Source organism: Suillus bovinus (assembly GCF_016758785.1).
Source record: "Suillus bovinus strain UH-Sbo-P2 chromosome Unknown EDB93scaffold_15, whole genome shotgun sequence".
In the NCBI taxonomy this organism is placed as follows: Eukaryota; Fungi; Basidiomycota; class Agaricomycetes; order Boletales; family Suillaceae; genus Suillus; species Suillus bovinus.
Window position 1 is genome coordinate 399,205 of NW_024542071.1, and position 20,398 is coordinate 419,602.

At 48.3% G+C, this 20,398-nt stretch overlaps 6 protein-coding genes across 6 annotated transcripts; 3 read left to right on the forward strand and 3 right to left on the reverse strand.

Moving 5' to 3' along the window:
• Nucleotides 1–263: 263 nt before the first annotated feature.
• EDB93DRAFT_1134514 (uncharacterized protein) lies at nt 264–3,080 on the reverse strand. The gene is made up of 10 exons (XM_041449075.1): nt 2,780–3,080; nt 2,695–2,724; nt 2,323–2,644; nt 1,959–2,268; nt 1,681–1,910; nt 1,359–1,633; nt 994–1,302; nt 807–942; nt 625–755; nt 264–570 (listed from the first exon to the last, which is right to left on the reverse strand). The coding sequence occupies exons 1-10, from the start codon at nt 2,879–2,881 to the stop codon at nt 487–489; spliced, it is 1,929 nt and encodes a 642-aa protein (XP_041309593.1). The 5' UTR covers nt 2,882–3,080; the 3' UTR covers nt 264–486.
• A 113-nt stretch (nt 3,081–3,193) lies between these two features.
• EDB93DRAFT_1239678 (Pre-mRNA cleavage complex II protein Clp1-domain-containing protein) lies at nt 3,194–5,205 on the forward strand (the record flags this gene model as incomplete). Its single annotated transcript, XM_041451669.1, has 4 exons — nt 3,194–3,688; nt 3,742–3,929; nt 3,979–4,076; nt 4,136–5,205. The coding sequence occupies 4 exons, from the start codon at nt 3,194–3,196 to the stop codon at nt 5,203–5,205; spliced, it is 1,851 nt and encodes a 616-aa protein (XP_041309594.1).
• EDB93DRAFT_212525 (uncharacterized protein) lies at nt 5,145–6,491 on the reverse strand. Its single transcript, XM_041455723.1, has 4 exons — nt 6,184–6,491; nt 6,056–6,132; nt 5,524–6,000; nt 5,145–5,458 (listed from the first exon to the last, which is right to left on the reverse strand). The coding sequence occupies exons 2-4, from the start codon at nt 6,065–6,067 to the stop codon at nt 5,264–5,266; spliced, it is 684 nt and encodes a 227-aa protein (XP_041309595.1). The 5' UTR covers nt 6,068–6,132; nt 6,184–6,491; the 3' UTR covers nt 5,145–5,263.
• A 1,372-nt stretch (nt 6,492–7,863) lies between these two features.
• On the forward strand, nt 7,864–8,633 carry EDB93DRAFT_1134552 (uncharacterized protein). Its single transcript, XM_041449076.1, has 2 exons — nt 7,864–7,997; nt 8,050–8,633. The coding sequence occupies exon 2, from the start codon at nt 8,078–8,080 to the stop codon at nt 8,579–8,581; it is 504 nt and encodes a 167-aa protein (XP_041309596.1). The 5' UTR covers nt 7,864–7,997; nt 8,050–8,077; the 3' UTR covers nt 8,582–8,633.
• Nucleotides 8,634–9,210: 577 nt separating this feature from the next.
• On the forward strand, nt 9,211–10,573 carry EDB93DRAFT_1248646 (uncharacterized protein; the record flags this gene model as incomplete). Its single annotated transcript, XM_041452743.1, has 3 exons — nt 9,211–9,841; nt 9,912–10,434; nt 10,495–10,573. The coding sequence occupies 3 exons, from the start codon at nt 9,211–9,213 to the stop codon at nt 10,571–10,573; spliced, it is 1,233 nt and encodes a 410-aa protein (XP_041309597.1).
• Nucleotides 10,574–10,925: 352 nt separating this feature from the next.
• On the reverse strand, nt 10,926–19,892 carry EDB93DRAFT_1134566 (uncharacterized protein). Its single transcript, XM_041449077.1, has 30 exons — nt 19,843–19,892; nt 18,969–19,784; nt 18,901–18,918; nt 18,826–18,849; nt 18,664–18,777; nt 18,566–18,615; nt 18,353–18,517; nt 17,786–18,304; nt 16,874–17,731; nt 16,804–16,822; nt 15,626–16,753; nt 15,524–15,575; nt 15,437–15,465; nt 15,241–15,382; nt 15,050–15,191; nt 14,854–15,004; nt 14,765–14,802; nt 14,508–14,715; nt 14,411–14,455; nt 14,260–14,361; nt 14,184–14,202; nt 13,926–14,132; nt 13,815–13,873; nt 13,593–13,765; nt 13,131–13,541; nt 13,036–13,075; nt 12,908–12,977; nt 11,434–12,858; nt 11,329–11,384; nt 10,926–11,277 (listed from the first exon to the last, which is right to left on the reverse strand). Exons 2-30 carry the CDS (start codon nt 19,542–19,544, stop codon nt 11,113–11,115), a joined length of 7,005 nt encoding a protein of 2,334 aa, XP_041309598.1. The 5' UTR covers nt 19,545–19,784; nt 19,843–19,892; the 3' UTR covers nt 10,926–11,112.
• Nucleotides 19,893–20,398: the final 506 nt, after the last annotated feature.

Sequence of the window (20,398 nt, forward strand, 5' to 3'; positions counted from 1 at the left end):
TGTTGTTGAACATGATGATGGTTGAGAGTGCGGTTAAGCTGCAAGACGGTGTCAGTCGCGTCATTGTCAGGGAGTAGTCAGACGACAGACCTTGTATGTGATATAGCAGATTGCTGGAGGAAAAGTCAGCTAAAGAGGGGCCATTTTATATTACTAGCCATCAGCACCCGTTACCAAAATGGACAGGTGATAAATTTGTGCATTCTCATGACTGTCAAATACTACACGGCCTCACAAAAGCGCAGCACGAGAGGTAACTAAAAGAAGGCTCGGCCCGACAAGGCAAGGTATATCACTGATCTAGGGTTGTCAATTAATCTAGTGCGAGTAGCAGCCACAGCTTCTTGATTTCTTCAAACCTGACATCATACTAGATCCGTCCGCAGCTTCACAATGCGGAACGTTACTAACTTGACCAACGTGGCCGACACGAATACAATAGCCAAGATCAGGGTCTACATGTGGCGTCTAGTCCATGTGTAATTACTAGAAATCAAATCCTTGCTGCCGAAAAACATCCAAGTTTGACCGGTTCTCAGGTTTAGCCATCTCCGCAAGATCACTGCGCTCCTGGAACGATAAGCCTCAGCATGCCATCCAGGAGATAGAGCTGGATATAACTACCATTGCAGTAAACACACGCCTCAGGGTCAACCACAACTGATCACTAGTGTGACCACCGCCCGTGCTTTTCTGCATACTAATTGCACTCAGAAAGTGTTCAGCTGCCTCTCTGTGCGCTCCTATATTGAGACCTGTGCGTGAGATTAGCCCAAAAACTTCCAGGGGAGTAACCAGAAACGCACATGCTACCCCAACGTTATAAATAGCACGAGTGTAAGTAGGGCGTAAATTCAAAGCTTCCCTGTACGCTCCAAGGGCTTCCTCAGGTTTGTTCCCATTGGATAGAGATGATCCTAATCGGTTCCAGAGTAGGTAATCCTGATCATGATCATCAGTACAATAAAATGACAGCGGCCCGATGTTCCATACCCCAGGACGCTGTGATAATGCGCTCTCAAAGCAATCCTTCGCACGTTCGTAGTCTGTTGATCCGTAAAATAGCACACCAAGGGCAATCTGAGTATCGGGATCGACAACCCCTTCGTTATACTGCTGTCGTACCAGGGTAAGGAAGGTCTCTGTAAGCTTTTCATGTGATTCCCATGTTGAATGCAGAGAAACAGCCCTTCGGGTCTCATCTGAAATTGGAAAATCAGGAAAACGGACTCCCAACCATCGCAATAGCATGTTATAAGCAGCACGGTCATGAGACTCATTGGTGTATGAGATCGCCAAGGACTACAAACAATCCGTCATGAGATGGGCAGGAAGAAGTTTCCAGTTGAAATACGCACCAGCATACCCACTCCGTTGGCATTGGCAGCTTCTGATAAGCGAACACCCTCGGTCAGTGCACGCAGCCCGAGGTCTTCGCGTTCATCCATGTTTCTGGTTTCGCCAAGAAGTATCCATGCTTCATATCCGCCCTCACCGAGCTCTCCTTTCTGGATAGCAGCTTCGAGCAGAAGGGCAGCTTCAGATAACGAACCGCCCTGCTCCAAAAAAACTTTTGCTTCGCTCAGCAGTGACTGACTAGACGAAGATGGATCAAGGTATTTGTTATTTGACTCTGTATAGTTTAATAGACGAGAGCGTGATGTGTCGGATCGGACTCACCGAACACGTATTCGGTCAGGATGGGTATCCCATCATCGTTAAACTTGGACTCAAGGGCACTCTCATTAAAATTTCCATAACTGTTATTCCAAGCGTCCTGCATAGCTGAAGTGTAATCTTGGTCAAGCTCCTCACGATCACGACCCATGAGCTGGTTGAATTGTGCTTCCCATTTGCCGATATCTTCGGTGGAAGGTGGTATATCCGAGTTTTGCATCTGATCCCAGACGCTACAGAAAAATAAGTAGGCACATAACAATGATAATCAAATGACGAACTCCTTGAAATCCCCATTAGTCTTCGGTTTAGAATCTTCAAGCTTGACGTTTTCCATGGCCTGCTCCAAAGAAGCCGTATTATCGTCCAATTCGACGATCCTAGAAGTGGATTCTTGATTTTGCAACGAAGCAGCGTACTGCAAAAACGCAGCTTCATAATCAGCTTCGCGGGCTTTACCCTTTCCTTTGCTCGCGTCTGCACTCAGGGATGTAGGATTGAATCCCTGGAAGAATGGCTGTCCCCCATTCCCATAAAAACCCATGGGCGTTCCATACACCCCATGCGAACCGATGAATTGCTGTCTCTGAGCTGTATGCCTAACATTGACTCAAAAAATTCAGAAGTTTACGCAGGGCAACTCACTTTCAGGCATCTGCATGGCAACAGAATGTTGCATAGCGGAACCACCAACGGATTGCTGCTGAGTGCCGCTAAATTCGTTTGCCCATGAGCCTTGAGCCGCACCATTCTGCATTGGAAGCTGATATCTTTCCCTACTCCATGCTTCATTGAATTCTGGAAGTCTATTCATTTCCGCCATGCGAGCAAGTTCTGCCGGATGAAGATACGGAGGTGTGGCAAGTGCGGGGCCACCTGATCTTTGCTGTCCTTCGAAGAACTGACGTGCCATTGCGACATCCTGTTCGGCAGCTTGGGATGGAACTGATCCTGGGAGATGCTGGAGCTAATGGATGACATGAATACATCTCAGAACAAAATATAGTAAAAGCTGACTCGGGAGGATGAAGGACCAGCTACACGATCCTGTTCGTAGTTGTTGTCAGATGTTGAACTATGGATTTCGGCATTGTTGACAGACCTGCTGCAAGCTTCTGTCTCCTTCTGTGTGTTTCAGAACTTGCGACAGCGGGTTCAGTGGTACAGCACATTCAGATCCGGAAATCAAACCCTGCAGAGACATGGATTCTCGAATGTTTGGTGGAAATATGGGAGATAAATGTGACTTTGATGCTTGCGCTGTGCTGTAATAAGCAGCCAGCTTGTAGCCCACGGCGGTAACTCGGAACACCGAATTCACATGGACACTAATAAACAACTACCGTGACGAGCTCTCGACAAGGCCTCAAGGATCCACTACATAGCTACTTCGTGAATGAACATGATGGCATGGTATCATCTTTAAATGTGTGATTTGAGCAACCATTGTAGAGTACCTGAAAATCGACGAAAACCGAATTCGAGTTTGTTTGTCCGCAACTGTGGTGGTTTGCTGATGTACCCCCAGCCTTCGAGACCTGAGCCTTCTCAACTGTCCACGTTCAGACCCACTCGTGATCTTAACATTTTCGAGCTCTCTGAAGATGAAGCCAGTGCAACAGGCTTGCAAAACGAGACTTCGGTGCTTTCCATCGACCGGGAGGAGATACTCGCGCTTCTAGGGACATTCACTCTTACCGTTTTGAAGGGATCTGTTTCTATACTCGGCGTAACGTTGTCTGCCTCAAAGGTAGCTCACCATGTGTTCGCCTCTCGTTCTTCTCCGATTCCTATCTTACAATGCGCCTCATCGGACGTATCTGCCAACTTGAACATATATCCCCTTCCTCCTCGCGTCAAACATAATCTTGGTGGAGCTGTAGTAGCGATTCAATCGCTCGATACAGGCGTAGAAGGCCTCGGACATGTATGCCGCGTCTTTGATGGTGTTTTTGAACCTTCTCGTTGGCAGCGGAGCTCGGCAGAGGTTATACGGCCTGGCGTGAGCTTGGTACGTGTGTTGTTCTTGAATTTATGCAAAGTATCATTTGTCTTGTCATACAGATGACGCACAGCAACAAGGACGTGCTGCCTTTCGTACTTCCAGAATCATGGAATACTGCCCTCAGCGCTGCAGAGACGCCACCATGTTCAGCGGATCTCATACCACTCCCGGTATATATTGTCAAGGGTCCGAAGAAGTCTGGAAAGAGTACGTTTGCTCGGACGCTCTTGAACAGGCTTCTGGCGAGGTAGGTCTTGAGTTTAACATAGATAAATACTGTTGACAGAGCTTTATAGATTTCAGCGCGTTGCATATCTTGAATGCGACGTAGGGCAATCCGAATTTACACCTGGGGGTTTGGTCGCCCTAAATGTAATCGATAACCCGGTATTTGGTGAGTAATCACTACATCGACCTAGTACAGGCCTTCAATGAGATATTTTTGCATCTCAGGCCCGCCCTTTACGCATCCTAGTCTTCCATACCGAGCGCATTATGTTGGAGCGACTTCACCACGGTGCAGTCCGGCACACTATCTTGCAGCCATTCAAGCGCTCCTCGAAACGTACAAACTCGAGATTCAAACTTCCATGCCCGATGACGAGTCGATTGACATGCGGGTCACCGACGTTACGCCCCTGGTGGTTAATACAATGGGGTGGACGAAGGGTCTTGGTGCTGACCTGAATGCCAAAATCGAGGAACTTACCGAGGCTACTCACGTATTTGAGATCATTGGTCCAGAAGAGAAAGGTTGGCCAGCCGCTCCGCCGACCTATGACACTCTCCACAACCAGTCTGCGCCGAGCAAGGCGTTCCAGTATACCCTCGAAGCAATATCACCAAATTTAACAAATGCGCATTTTAATGCCGTCGACCAGCGCAACTTGAACATCTTGTCTTATTTCCACGCTATCTTTCCATCTATTACACCAGTATCATTCCCATCTCCATCCGCTCCACTTCATCAAATGACGGCAACCAAATGGGAGACCTCTCATCCTCTCTGCTCCCGGTATCCGTATGAGGTAGACTGGAGCCAGGCATTTGACCAGGTCATTTTAGTTGGTGCAGGATACGAGGACGTGATCCCCTCGGAGATCTTCAACGTCTTAAACGGTGCGATCGTCGGTCTTGTTGAATGCGAGCCTGGAACCGAAGATCCAGTATATCTGGACCCCTCTGGCGCCCAGCAATTGCCATACGTCCAAGCCAGGCAACCGCCTGCACCCTCAACATCTACTTGCCATGGCCTTGCCCTCATTCGCGCTATCTCGCCTAGTTCATCGCACATGCATATCCTCACCCCGGTTTCGCCCGTTGTCCTTGCGCGCTGTCGGGTGATTGTTAAGGGCGAGCTGGAGCTGCCTATCTGGGGATTGCTTGACTTTACGGACGCAAATGAAGGGGTCTCGGGTGTAGAGAAGGGCCGTGTGCCGTATTTGCAATGGGGTAAGAGCGAAGGCTTGGGCGGCGAGCGTAGGAGGGTGAGGAGAAATCTCATGCGAAAAGCCCAAATGTGAAGCAAACAAACAAAAGTATATTATCAGATACAACCAGCATTACAACAATTGTCGTACATCACTCAAACACGATAACTACATCTGGACCCTTGGTGTCCAGCCATCGCTTCCAAAGTTTGCTATATTTTGGCGACCACGGCCGGCGTAAAACTTGTTCGTCTGACAGAAGACGCGCAATCCGCTGCATTTCTTTCAGGTCTCTGTGAGAATAATACTTCATGCGTACAGCTGCTTGGGCAAGAGTCGGGTGATGCTTCGATCCCAAACACCAAGCAGGCATCACTTCTTCTGAGTAGCAGTGTCAGGCAGAGGACTCACCGATTCCCGAAATACCATCCTATGCCACTTGCAAAATGTTTTGGCTGGTATAGAAAATTCACTGCTTCCTTCGTCGGAATGTTGTATGTCGCGGTATGGAGGTAGAAGACGTGGGGTATAGTAAGTCACAAGAGGTATCTCAGACGTCTCTTGCGGCGGCCGGCGAGCATTAGACTGTGCAAGGTGGCGCCGGTAACGAGCAGCAATGCACCAATATTTCGCTTCCGCTTCTGGCGTGGGGAATGTTCCGCATCGCGAACGTGCGAGGAATGGAAACAAGAGGCGGACACGAAGACAAGTAGAGGAGAGTGCGTGATAGAGTCTGTCTACAAGGCTCCTGCTGGAGCCCCCTTGGAGTAGGCGCCTCCCAAAGTGAGTTGCGCAGAGAGGTCGCACCACCGATGTGAGATCGACGAGTGGGAGGCTCGTTAGTAGCAAGAAAGTGACGATAGCCGGTGGCTTGGAGTAGATGATGCTCTGTGCCTCGGTCAGGCCTGCGTTCGTGACAAGTAGATCTGGATGCGAAACTCACCTGCAGCTGCATTTTGCGAGTCTCCTCGATGATGATTGAGTCACTGTTAACCTTTAGACACTATGAAGAGTATGGGGCTGTCTTGCAAGCGTTATACGTCAGTTTTGATGGCGATGTCCGGCTCTTACGAGACTGTCTGGATTCCCTAAGCCCATTCGCTTTGGCCATCCGACCTCGTGGTGGGCCGCGAGGCATACTACTGGCTGGGGCAGTACTATTTAGATCATCATGCCAGCGTATCCATACAAAAGCAGGTCTGTTTCAAACGACAAGAACATACCATTTTGTACTGTTTTCATATACAGGGCTTGGGGTCAAGACGTTCGACGTTTTATTGTAGGCACCAGACCAATCAACAGTCTGTAGAAAGCGCTTGTCTAGTTAGTAGTACTTGTTAACATGAAACTTTATGATGAGGGTGCTTTCAATGTTAGGGTAACGTCAATTTTACATAACGTTACCTGATCTGAAGTTATGTACAACAGCAACTCTGCTCTGCTCTCGCTATCAAAATATGGAAGAGGCTAGGAATAGCCTGACGGCTTCACATCCATGAGCTGCTTCGTAAATGAACATGATGCACGATGTGTATCATTAACTCTACAGTGACATGAGTCACAAACCCCAACCAGTCAACGACAACCTCGACTTGCCCACGAATGTGCAGTAGGCGAATTATTTGCCTCTCATGCGTCTCGCCCCGCACGCTTGTCCGCACTGGTTGCACTTGCCGTGCTGCGTACGCTGCAACTAAGGACTTCTCTCATCGTGCCTACAACATACACCGTCATCTTTCTTGTTATCTTTCCGGACCTCTCCGTTTTCGCACCTTACTCGAACGCACTCCAATTTCTGGATAGGACATATTATCCAAAATCGTACGCCCACAATACCTGCTTGACTGTTTATATCACATTTAGATTGCTTGCGATGCGGAGCGTCTTTGTCGGTGTTGGGCAGTTTGGACTTGAAAAAAATGCAGTCGGTCGGATGTACTGCGTTTTAAAGTTACGCTGAGTAGTCTTATTAAGTGAGACGGTTAGAGGATGCTAGCTGTCCTATTCATCGTTTCTGTACATACCGTGCCCAATCATTATATGACATGCACCAAAGTCATCGTGCTGATGGTCATCGCAGGTCATTTTTATCGCATGTTCAAGCTATGAACTCGAGAGGTTAACGAGCAAGACGCGCGAGGCATTCAGTGGGCCGGCCTGTGGCAGCTGCACTTTATAATTGGTTGGTTATTGTAGATATATCGAGCAATTACTTTGTGGTTGTGGCCGTGATTGTGGATGTTATGGTGCGTCCACAGTAGCCTAGCATTTAAATAATGACACGCAGATGGCCTTCACCACCACCTTATAGTATTTGCAACGTTGCATCTTTTACCTATATCAACTATGAATTCGTTCAGGAAGTTTTTCCAGAAGTAAGTCTACCGTTTCGTGCTCTACTCATCGTCATAATACTAATTCATACACCTCAGGTCCAACGATGACCAGATGGCGTCGCTGAAGCACTCAAAATCGATGACATACTCACAACACACATACTACTGTAAGGAATGTCACTCTGCTAGCCACGGACACCAGCTATGGAATTCCCTTTGTACCGGTTCGAAGTACTACTTATGGAACTTCCTTTGTGCTCACTTACATACAAATAGTCGGTCCCTACTTTCTACAGCTTAAGTGAACAACTCCCCTTCACTCATTCTATCAGTCGCGTCCTTCGTTCGAGTCTCGATCAGTTCCCCTTAGTACTCAACAGCCGCCTTACACTACCATGGGCCGACTGACGCAAACGTCGACTCATGCACAAACTTGCTGGACAAGTCTTCTGATTCCCCTGAACCAACTGAGCGCCTCCCTCGACGTGGTTTCAGAGCGCTTTCTTTGAACTCAAAGAACTTCAGGCGCCAAGTGCCTATAAAGCAGAGGTATGTTAGCTTCAGCAGATGTACTGCAGATTCCTGACGACCATCCTTGCAGTGTCAGACTGGCAGAACGTATTCGTGCCATGTCCAATGCTGGTCGCTCAAACATCCCTTCTCCCTTCGCTCCTGCTCCCCCCCTTCCCAACCACCGCTACCTTCACGCGGTACTCTCGCGCTCCCCACACAGCTCATACGTAAACATTAGTGAAGTTCCATCCCATGTCGCCGCCCAGACTTCGGCGCCAGTCCATCCTCAGTCCTACGTGCTTCACTCCAAATACAATGAGATTTTTCAGGGGCAGGACCAGACTGTACTCCGTAAAATGATCAATGATCATCCCTTGTCGCCTGTTTGCAGCGAACCCTGCCCAGAGCATATGCATCCTATGCATTTCGACATGGACGAGCCGCAGCTCGGGTGTAATGAGAAGACACTTCAATTCTACATCAATATGGCATTAGCCCAAGGTCGTCCCTTGGATGTACGCGCAGGTGGCCGTTACCGCCGTATCGTTGACGCGCATGACCCAATGGCCATCATTCCGGAGACTAGATCTGATTTGGATGAGCAGGGTAGTAGTGATTAGTGATTTTATGGATACCGAAGTTTGTTTATGAAGAAAAGTTTGGCTCTAGTTTATCTACTCGTATACGTCGTGTGTGATGCCTATGGATATGGATATGATTTATGTACCCATAATCTCGCTCGAACGGTAAACAGACTTCGGAAGTCTATTTACCATTCGAGCGAGATTATGTTCAGCAGGACTCATTAGATAAATCGATTCAACTTAGTAGCCTTTTCGAAGCTACGCAGGCAAACTTGCCAACAAATAATTTTTCCCTTTTATCACACCTTAACATTCACTATGTGCATATGCCTCAGTGCTTGCTGTCTGTAGTCGTGAGAATAAGTTATCTATTTCAATTGATGAGTCACTTTACGTAACCAGTTAGCCACCGTGTTCTCGATTATGATATAGCCTCCACATGCGTAGCTGCTTCGTAAATGAACATGATGCACGATGTGTATATCATACGTATCAGAACCAAGCTTGCAGGTAAGTAAGGAAGTCGTTTGCTCAAAAGTCCACAGTTTGTATACCATCATCTTCCCACTTGCCCAGTCCTAATATTACTCCAGGGTGCGTTTCTTTCTATCCAATTGCAAGTGCTTCAGATATTGACTGTAGTCCTCAGTTGACTCCACAGTGATATGTCGCAAATCCCAACCAGTCAACGACAACCTCGACTTGCTCACGAATGTGCACTAGGCGAATTATTCGGTCGCGCTCCAATATATGACGCCATCTTCTCATGTGTCTCGCCCCGCACGCTTGTCCGCACTGGTTGCAGTTGTCGTGCTGCGTACGCTGCAACTAGGGACTTCTCTCATCGTGCCTACAACATACACCGCCATCTTTCTCGTTATCTTTCCGAACCTCTCGATTTTCGCACCTTACAGGCACGTACCGGGACGCTTATTGCGGGCTCGAACGCACTTCAATTTCTGGATCGGACTTATTATTCCAAATCTGACATGGACCTTTACGTGCATCCAGGACACGTGAGAGAAGTGTTGGACTATCTGGTTCAAAGAGAAGGATATAAATTCAAGCCAGACTTCACTCAACCAGAGGATTACCGTGAAATTGTGTCTGATAAATGGGATGGCACTCAAATCCGCGACGAGACATGTGATGATGACGCGCTTTTACTATACTACCAAATTAGAGGAGTCGAATCTGTACTTTCACTCGAGAAACGTGGCCGGGATGGTCTTTTGAAGATCCAAATTATAGCATGCGAGACGAGCCCATTCGATGCCATTATAAATTTTCATTCCAGTGAGTACCGAAATATTATGGGATTAGTCTGCTGATCTCTGATGATGACGGACTTACCATGTGCATACAGCCTGCGTTATGAACTTCATAGCCTTCGACGCAGCTTATTCTTTGTATCCAGTGGCAACTTTCGAAAAGAGGGATACTCTATCGGTTTGGAGGGCAAGATCGTTGCATGACCTTACTGTCGTGATCAAGTACGGCGAACGTGGCTTCGCATGGGTTTCCACGCTACCGGCCAGCGCTTCCCCGCAAAATTCCGCATTCCATCCTTTCACAGACCGCACCGTCGGGGACCGTTATACTTGGAAACTACCTCTGGATACGCGTGGGGTCGCTTTGCGGCCACAAATGAACCCCTCTTCTTCTGTTTTCCAGTGCGACCCTGTCATCTACAACGGCTGGGCTCTGGAACGAGTACAACACGGAATGGGCACCGTCTACAAGACAATCAAATCGTCGGTTTTCCGGTACAACTACACGACTACCAACTACAAGCTGAACTTCAAGCTTTGGCTATTTGCAATCGAACAGGGCTTTTTGAGTCGCATACTGTTGGACAATAGTTTGCTGGACAAGGAGAGCTGGCCGTGGTACGTTGACATCATTGTCGCTTATGCTTTATGAAGTTTGACTTTGGTTCGTCTATGAAGGTTCGATGCTGAGCTTGCCAGCTCCTGGGAAACTTTTGAGCATGATTTTTTGTCCTTCATTCGACGGGACTCCACTTAATACAAGACTTAATAGAAGACTACCATCATGCCACCTAATAGTTTCGACATTACAAACATCTGTGATGGTTGTTGAAGCTAAGTAGCCCGTCATTTCCTTTCGTGCAACGTTCCACTCCTATAGACTGTTCAACTCGTGTAGACTTTTTTATATGCACCACCACATGTCTGGCAATAGTCTGCCGTTCAAAATATATTCCCGAGAGTCGATATTCTCCTCGTTGGGATCTTCTAGAGTACTGCCCTCGTGAGAGACGGCGAAGTGACAATCTTGAAACATTTCAGTTGATCGTCTGATTCTTCTACCTCAATACCGTCATTCATCGTACATGAACTCTTCGGCATGCCCGAGCAAATGGACAACTCATACCATATATTACCAGTTGTGAACTTTTCATGCGTCAAAATACGGATAATCTGGTCAGATCGTCAATTTCTCCAAGTGTTACCACGCCGAAGCATTTATGTAACAAGCCATTTAGCCAAACTACATTGTTAATACATATGCGAATCTGCAACAGTCAAAGTCATAAGCGCTATCTAATGAGGATTGGCCCAAGGGGTTGCTGGTATACCGGGGTACACTTGCCGAGCAAGCTGGTCGTACTGAGCTGCTCTGGTGTTTGTACTATCGAGGTGGTGGCTCTCTCCTCCTACGGGAGAGCCGCATTCCGGACAACGACTGCGTTGCATGGCTCCTCCGCACTATAGACATGAATTAGCATTGCAATAAACCAAATAACCAGATGGTGTCACCTCGCCAATCACAAATGTGTGACCATTTGCACAGTTGTAGAAGTGTCCTGTAGTGCCTGTAATACTGTGAAGAAGGATCTGCAGTTTCAAGAACGATGACCTTACCGAAGTTGAAGGCTCGCACTATCTCCATCTGCTCCTTTAACGAGACTTCCTGATAAAATGTGGATCCAAGCACGGCCTGCCTGATGGCCTTCCACTCATCCACAATCGTCTGCGCAGCATTAGAAAAGTTCTCTGCTAGCCAGGAAGCCTCTTCCTCTCGTGATGGCACGACCTTCCTTGCGAAATGCTCTGCGACTACATCCCTCATCAATCCCTGCGCCTTACGACCATGTTGTTCTGCGGCCTGAACCATCTCTGATCGTTGATCCTTCATGTTCCCAAGTTTATTGGACATGTATAGGCCAAACCGGAAGTTCTCTAGCTCGACACGCATGAGTAGAAGGGAAGTCTTGGTGACCTGTCGGTGTGATTCAGAGCTCCTTGCGAGCCCGAGAGCCTTGGTGACATCAAGAGAACAACTCTGCAGCATGAACTTGACGTAACTTGCCCATTGCTGAAAGTGGTATAACGGATAGTCGGCTTCGCGCTTGCCCACCTCCTCTAGCCACGTGCGACCCAGAGTAATCAGAGTCAGGCGAATATGCAACGTACACCAGAAGGCTTCTACAATGAACCGCCTATCGGCTAATGGACGCGGCTGGCCAACTTGCAGTTTCGCAAGTCTCATCGCATTTTCCTGTGGCCGAGCAGGCGTACGGGCTGGGTTGTTGATAAGAGCGGCCATTTCGCGGTGGTATAGGAATGAAAATGCAGACTCCCAAGCATGTACGTGAGCAGAACGTGTTTCGGCAACCACAGTCGCCTCCTTATAGGCGTTGAATAACTTGTGGGTAATCTTGCCCCAAACTCGGGCAACCGCTGAATCGATAGCATGCAGGGACGTGTTGGCAGAGTTGAGGGCGCGTTCTGAGGTGGGGACCTCCATTTTTGAGGTCAATTCCTCAGAACGAGCCTTTGCCTGCGATTTGGACTTCTTGCCCTTCGAGGGCCGGATTTTAATGGTGGCTGCATCACGAATGACCGCGGTCCTCATTTCATCTTCGGAAATAAGGAGAATGGCCGTTTGGACCTTGTCAAGCGCTCGAGACATACGGGCGGCAACATTGTGCTCCAAAATATCTAGATCAGCTCGCTTGAAGATACGACCATATCTGGGAGCTGTGATGGGCGAGCGACAAGTTGGACATGTAGGAGGTTTTCTGAATCCGATGGGGGAAAGCATGCGAAGCCACTGTCCAGACTCGTTCTGGAAGTAGAAATCATTCATACTGCAGTGACCATCCAAAGTTTCTACGGTGAACGTGTGCTTGCACGAAGGAATGGTAATCAACATCTCGTCAAGAGTGTTCGACTCCGGTGTAACTTCGGATAGTGTGCGCTGCAAGATAAAATCAACGACATGGTGTCTCTTGTCATCGGAAGCACACTGCGGGCAAATCTGGATGTCGCAATCTTCCCCGCAGACTTTCCACAATGTGAGTATGAGGTTTCGACGAGGAGATTTATCACTCACCAGAAGGACACTTGTGTCCACAACGCAAAATTGTGTTGCAGGGTACGTCACAGGGCAACCTTGCACAGACCTAGAAATGGAGCCTATCAGGAAAGCACGAAACGGCTGAAGCTAGACAGCACACTGACAGAGCCACATGGTACAGGACAGGAATGGTGTGGGCAGCTCCTGAGGATGTTGATCAGCGAAAATGTGGAAACCAATTTAGAAAAGTTTCAGTTACCACGTGCATGATTCTTGACAAGGCGCGCAAGGCATCGAACAGAGCAATTTACACCGGGCATGAGAGCAGGCTTGTCTACATGGCTTCCTACAAGCGACGGTGTGCTTGTGGTCATCAGAACAAGCCTCCTGACACAAATGCTCGCAGAAAAGTGGTTTCTCGCAAGGGTGAGTAGCATGCTTTGTCCTCTGTGTATGTTCTCCTTGGGAAGGGGTATTCTTCTGCTGACATTCGTGGCACTTTGCATTGCATGATCTTCCACAGCAACTCATAATCCCGTTACATGGAGCCTTGCAGAGATAAGTGGCTGGATCAGTCGAACACGCCATGCGAGCAGTATGCTCGCAATGAAGTAATTCCTTATCAACCATGAAATTACAGTAGACATTTTGCAATGCGTTGATCTCGTGGCTAGAAATAAAGCGTTGATATCAAGTTTTCGACTGGAGATTCAAGACATACCATGGAACAGAGGCCTTCGTGTGTCCGCATGGAAGTTCGACGTTGGCTACCGGGAAGAAACAATCGCCACAGGTGGAAGCGCATTGCTTGGTACACGGATGACCTCTTGCGCAAAGCCTTGTACATGATTGCATGCACATTACAGAGGCATGTTTCTGATCATCACTGTGACACTAGAAGGAATCTTAGTCTCATATGCTACACTGAACGGGAGAACATTACCTTGAATGGACACATGTGACCGCAGATCAAACGGAAGTTGCAGGGCCGCATGCATCCTCCTGAAAACGTGACTCAGTGTATTGCTCGAGTTCAAGGAACGATCGTACACACCATCAGGTGCGATCTGGGGTAGTTGACCCGGTTTGCAGACATACTCGAGTGTTTCCGGGTGCCGATGACAAGCGATAGGAAGTGCTGGACCAAGGGCGTCGCCCTTTTCCAGTTCCTCAATGATATGCCGCCACATTCGGCTCTTGGAGGACAGGTTGGCAGCATTTCCAAAAATGAACAGACCTTCACGTGCACGAGACAAGGCCACTAGAACACGATGATCAGCGTGCCACGCCATTATACCATTAAACAGCGTACCATTCGTGCGGTTCTCAGACTGCCCATGAAATCAGATTTTAGAGCGCACCTCAAAGTTGTATCCCTATTTGCTCACCTTTAGGAAACCGATGCTGGGTCTGGCTCCGTGTGTAAACCCAAGCATAGCCATTTCATCGTCCAGGTCTCCGGAATTTCGGACCAATGACAAGATCACGATCTAGGAGAAAACATCCAGGAAATGAAATAAGACTGATGTAGACACTTACTCTGCCCTCTTCGCCTTGATAGTTGTCAACGGTACGCAATCGAACCTAGAAACAGATTGAGCACACAAAGAGATTGCCTTCAAATAACAATACATACCCTTCTCGTGACTTTTACATGTTCAATCGTGATCCCACCATTCAAATCGTCCTCCTCATTATCTCCCTCTTGGTCAGCAAGAGCAGCTTGGTCGCGCTCATCAATCACGATCGCCACCTCGTTGGCGAGGGCATCTCGCAGCTTGGCAAGCTGACCAAGGTAGGCACAAAGAACCACGATGTCACCTTCCTCAGAATAGCAGCCTTGCCTGAATAAAGCATATTAATCCTCGGACTACGAGCTTTGTGTGCTCAGACCTCAATAGATACAACACTAGTTCGCGAATCATTTCCACCTGTTATGGGTCAGTGAACAGCTACATCATCAAGGTAATAAAGATCCTTGCCTCAAACAAATTGAACTTGCTGGCGGAGTCTTCTGCACCCTCATTTTCCCTATTGTTGTGATTGACGAAGAACAGATTCTTCGTAATGCCGCGAACAGAGGGATAGTGGCGGACAAGCTCATGATCTTCAAGACTGGGGTAGAGCGTGTTCCTGATAGAAGATCAGTATGCGCCTGATATGTAATAAGAGACATACCTAATCAAACTCGAAATTTCAGGCCTCATTCGGCGTTGTACATCAATTCGAGACATAGCAAGTCCAGAGCTCGAAAGACGTTCCATCAGGGACATGTCAAACTTATAGAGATCTCGCCCTCGCTGGCTATCCATGGACATCGCTAGTTGGACGTCAGTCAATATAATATATGTTCATCATGAAGTGCTCACAAAAATTGTTGAGTGTCGGCCGAAGTTGTAAGGGGTCACCAATCATAATTAGGTGCTCAATCGAGGGCACCAAACTTCCGAGCACATGAGCCTCCAGAACCTGTCCAGCTTCTTCGACGAGCAAAACTCGAGGACTCAGACCCTGCGAGAGCTTAGATTAGATGGATATAACGCCAATCTCAATCAAATCACTGACCTTCAAGAGCATGGCCAACTTTGCTGCGCCTAGTGAGTATCACGTTGTAAGTGGAGATGCTTGGCTGAATACAGAAAACACACATACCAGTCGTGGTACAACCAATAATATCGATGTTGCGCAGTAAATTTCGACGGACCTGAACAACCATTCGAACCAGCTTTCAACTAAAGCAAAACAGCCACGCACCTCTTCTTTGCCTTCATTACATTCTCGCAGTATACCCTCGTGAAGTTCGCGAAGGCGCTCAAACTCGCCTGTCTGCGTCTCAGCCAACTCTATGCGCGTATTTTCAACCCAGAAATTGTGTAGGTTGTGCCGCTCTGCCTTGCTCATCGTCCAAATGTCACCGACATCTTCGAGGAGTTCATTCAAGGAGCGACTGGAAGTGGGAATGATAGGCCATTGCGAGCATCCGAGGGCTTCAAGGAATCCCTCAGGGTCTTTGAAGTCCGCCCGTCTCAAGCCAGCATCGTCACGAGGTTCGGGATCAATATGCGGAATGGGGGAATCGGAAGCTTTAGTGGGAGCAGCAGGGACTTCCTTCGAATCAGCAGTTTCGGGAGATGGTGACTTGACCTTGACTCTCGTCCAGGCGTCCTCAACCGGCAGGTCTTCAGAGGGCGACTCATCATCTTGCTCCTCGCCCGTCACGGATTCATTATCCGAGTCGGGCAACGAATCCTGTTCTAAAAGATAAAACTTGTTGCTTGTCGTTTCGTCAGGCGGTGGCGTGGTTTTCCAAGGTGCGTATGAGCCATTATTCAAAGTTTCGATGAATTCCAAGTCAGATCCGTCCCTCCAAAATGCATAGAATGACATGTCCTTGACAAAAGTCTTTTTTCGTCGGCCCTGTTGCTGCCATTCACCCGCATCGTTGTCGTCATCGCCGCCGCTGAAAAGGGACTTGATGTTCCGAATCCACATTGGCGGAGCAGCTAGGTATCCGGAGTGCTCCGGATGCAAGACTGAGATATACTTCACAACCTCGGTGGAGTCCGATTCTAGGTCGTCCTTCAGGACCTTGAACATCAAGTTCCTGATCCTTTCTTGGATCTCCTTGAGTTCCCTGCGCTTGCTGGAAAATGTTCTATCGAGGCGAGACTCCTGGTTCACCTTTTCCAGTGTCTCGATCGAATATTGCGAAATTCTCTCATCCGCCGAGCGAGAACCCAAACGGACGACCTTTTTGGTGATGTCTGCATCCAGCACAGAGCTAAGCATGTGATCCAGTGCGTGATTCGTGAATGCAATCATCAAGATGGGGCCGACATTATTGGCTCGTAGTACACGGAGCAACTCGACACCGGTATAACTCTAGGGTGTGCGAGTCAGAGAGATCTATCAGCTTAGGTGAGAGTTGTTACCTTTCCTGTCCCTGGAGGACTGAACATGGCGTCAGTCAGCATTCACACCCATCAAGTGCGACACGCTCACCCTTGAATTAAGGACACCTCTCTCGTCAGTGCATCAACAACTGCATCTGCCTGGCTCGGGTCAAGGCGGCTATCTCGCCGCAGCTCAGCACGCGCGTTTTCGATAGATTGATGATCTGTCACTGAGAGCGTCAAGTCCTCTACGTCTGTCTTGTCGGGAAAGAGACACGAAAGATTGTACGCAAAGCCAGGCATCGTTGAGTAACGTGGAGGTTCCACTTTACAAGTTTTTAAAAATCCCGGTGGCCGGTGAACTAGATAGTGCGAGAACGGAACTAGTTCGGGTTCGCCTTTCAGAGCTTCAAGGAATGGTCGGATGGCTTCAAACATGACGGAGGATTCGACCAATAATTTGATGTTTTGTCCGAGCCTATGAGGGTTCCTAAGCTCCTGCAAAATACGCAACTCCAACTTTGTGTCGAAGAAGACGATGCGAAGCTTCACGCGATCTGGATCGCTCTTCACATGCTCAGTGAGATCTTTGAGGGAGCTGGCAATCACCCCAAGGTGCACAGAGATATCATTGCCAGATTGCCACACAAGCGCAATCAAGCCGCCCTGGGAAAGGCGCTTGCCGCTCATGCCCTCCCAGAATGAGGTTCGCATACGGGAGTTGTTGGAGCGCGCACGGCCCGGGGGTGCGTCAACAACGATGCTTGCAGAGATACCTCTCCAGTCAGGTACGAGCGACCCAAAATCAACGCCAGTGTAAACGTTAAACATGAGACTGTCTTGTGTGTCTGCATGGCCACGGTACTTTCCTCCTCTGTTCTTTAGAAGCTCTGAGAGCTTCGTCTTCTTCCGTGATAGTGTTTTGAGGTCGTCATAGATGAGCTGAACAGCTTGGCGCAAAGGGGCACTACACAAAGTTCAGCCAGTGCCTAAAACTAAGAGTATCTAGACAGCAACATACGTCAACTCTTCTCGCAAAAGCCTGAACTGGATATCGAGCAAGCGTTGCATGCTCTCCATAGGTGCTGGATGAGGAGCACCAAAGAAGTTCGCAGGCAGAAACGGAGGAATACGGCACATGAGTTCCTCATGTGTGGGAGCAATGCGAATGTCGTAGATGTCCTCAAGGTCATTATCGTGACGAGGTCCACCTTCACGCAAGGCACCTGGACCTTGATATCCACTATGAAGAGCGGCAACGATGCCCTCATTGGAGGGGGCGGACTGTTTTTGACAATCAGGACGTATTTCTTTTCCTTGTTCCCGTTCAACAATGGAAACCAGCTTGTGAATCTTCTCGTTGAGAGTTTGAATGATCAAGTCTCGTACAGTAGGCTGCAGGCCTCCAAGAAAATTATCGAACGAAGGCGAATTAGCACAGACACCAGTCTTCCACTCTACAAACCATTTCTGCAGATTCATAACCAAGGGTGCCAGTCGGGGATATGTCGCAACAGCGTTCTTGAAGCGAACAAGAAACCTAATGCGGATTGCAGTAATAATAATGAAGGGAGTGACAGTTCCTTACTCGTGCAGAACACCAGCAATGGATGCAAATGCCTGTGCATCAACAGGGTCTTTTCCAGAAGCTCCTGGGTCGCTAAAGGAACGGGAAGCAATGATGCTGTCCATAGACTTCTCGACAGCGTCTGCAAAATTTGGAAGGTTCTGTAAAACCGTCATGTACAGTTGACTAGCGGCAGTTCAGTGAGTTGCATCACGACGAATCGAAGATACATACTTTGCTTGAGTCCTTAAAGTGCTCTGAACAACGAAGTCGGAAGACATATACTGCAACAAACGTCAACACTAGCACGGGCGTTTAATATGTCGACGTACTCTAAGCAGGGGGATAAACCCTCTCTGAAATGAAAGAATTTCGCGACTCATTGCTGTTTTTGAAGAAACACTGGGCCAAGTCACTATCTCGGCAACCCGAAGTCGACCAATGTTCTGCGAATTTCGATTGAGTGTGCATCAAAAGACCCTTGATGAACGTACCGAAGTCAAAGCTTCGAGTAGTAACTTGAATAAGCATTGTCAACACAGAAAATGGATCTGGTAGCAGCGGCATACCTGTCCTTCTTCTTGAGTCTGAATTTAACGTTAATCAAGACGAGTTGCATGACATATTTAAAACCCACCCATGAGCTATTTTGAATATTGGCGCTCGACAGTGGGACGAGAAAGCCGTAAATCTCAGGTACAATTTTGAAGCGAAAATCTTCTCTAAGGAATCTCCTCAAACGGCTTTGGGTCTCCGACGGAGTCAGAGACGTTGTAGCATCCTGAGGAAAATAACCGTCGGTACCACCTCCTACGAGTTTTGATAGACCTTTCTCTGTGAGGAATGGGGCAATGAACGCTTGCGCAGCTTGTGTAGGGATTATAGAAGGCTGCGGAGTTCGCCTGCCATCTTGACCCTGCGGGAGGGTGTGTGCACCAAGGCAGCCGAACTCTCGAAAACATCGACCTGTCTCCCAAAAGTTTCGGCATACTCCTCGAGGAGGTGGACCTGAGCGTATTATTTGGCGTTGAGGGCCTTGAGCATTGCGTCGTGAAGGAGATGCATCCGAAGAAGACACGCTTAAGCTTGGTGACAACGGCCGTCCATCTCCTCCTCGACGCTGTGCATTTGGAATGTGTTCAAAAGTACAAGATGTGCCACGGCGGCAACCGCCTGGCGAGTTATAGTATCTACAACTTTGGCGTCGAGACATGTTGGGTTACTAGTAGTAACACAGTCTCTAGCTGTGGCGTCTTTTAAGTGGAAGGATTATCCATGAGGTGACTGGGGACCTACAGATGCAACCAGTGCAAAAAATTAATTCAGAAGTACTAATAGAGCTCTTCCGACACGAGGCTTCACAGGATGTGTTCAATTGGCCGATTGCCAGCTGATACGCGCCCTTTGAAGTTAATGTCTTATGAGATCTGTTTCCGGCGCAACTTGGCCTGGTCTTTCTAACCGACACCAATAAGATTATTCGCATATGATACGATTGTTGTAATACGCACGCTAGTTGTTCCAACAATGGCACTCGCTTTTTGAGTACATCATGATCAAGTGACAGGAGTCAGTCAACAAATGTTACGAAAGGGTTCGGCGAATCAGCTGAGTTACAAATTTCAATCACCCTGTTTGATCAGCGGCCCCCATTCAAGACTCGGCACTGCATCGTGACTCACCACAAAGTATTCTGCACCCTTCTACCCTGTCTTGAGTCACTGGCCTCGTTTGTGGCCTCGAGGAGACGAGTGCCAATTGCCGGGAGGTATTACCAAAGAACGTAAAAGCTCATTGGTCATTTAAATTGCCTGGAACGTCCAAAAATTTGTCTTCTCCAGTCTGCCTTGAACGAATCACCTTTTCATATCAAATTTTGTCTCAATCCTAGATTAAGTTGGTCGAGCATGCTGCACATTTAGTAACGCCCTATTACGCGTTTCCGCAGCACGTCACAACGGGTTACCTGGGGAGGCTACCACTCTGCCTTAATGGCAACGTCTCAGTCAAGCCACTGAGCCCTAGTTGGCCTCGTTGGCAGCCTCGAGGGGATGTCATCATTACGAA

Bases quoted from the DNA above. Each gene is read 5' to 3' on its own strand.
- EDB93DRAFT_1134566 (XM_041449077.1), bottom strand. From the start codon at position 19,544: ATGTCTCGACGCCAAAGTTGTAGATACTATAACTCGCCAGGCGGTTGC. The intron at 15,005-15,049 runs GTATGTCTCTTA...ATCTTCTATCAG, and splicing joins GAAATTTCGAGTTTGATTAG to GAACACGCTCTACCCCAGTC. The intron at 11,385-11,433 runs GTAAGGTCATCG...ACAGTATTACAG, and splicing joins AGTGCGAGCCTTCAACTTCG to GCACTACAGGACACTTCTAC.
- EDB93DRAFT_212525 (XM_041455723.1), bottom strand. The intron at 5,459-5,523 runs GTGAGTCCTCTG...TTGGGATCGAAG, and splicing joins GGATGGTATTTCGGGAATCG to CATCACCCGACTCTTGCCCA.
- EDB93DRAFT_1134514 (XM_041449075.1), bottom strand. From the start codon at position 2,881: ATGTCTCTGCAGGGTTTGATTTCCGGATCTGAATGTGCTGTACCACTG. The intron at 2,645-2,694 runs GTCAGCTTTTAC...GTCATCCATTAG, and splicing joins CTGGTCCTTCATCCTCCCGA to CTCCAGCATCTCCCAGGATC. The intron at 943-993 runs GTATGGAACATC...GATCATGATCAG, and splicing joins CATTATCACAGCGTCCTGGG to GATTACCTACTCTGGAACCG.
- EDB93DRAFT_1134552 (XM_041449076.1), top strand. From the start codon at position 8,078: ATGTCCAATGCTGGTCGCTCAAACATCCCTTCTCCCTTCGCTCCTGCT.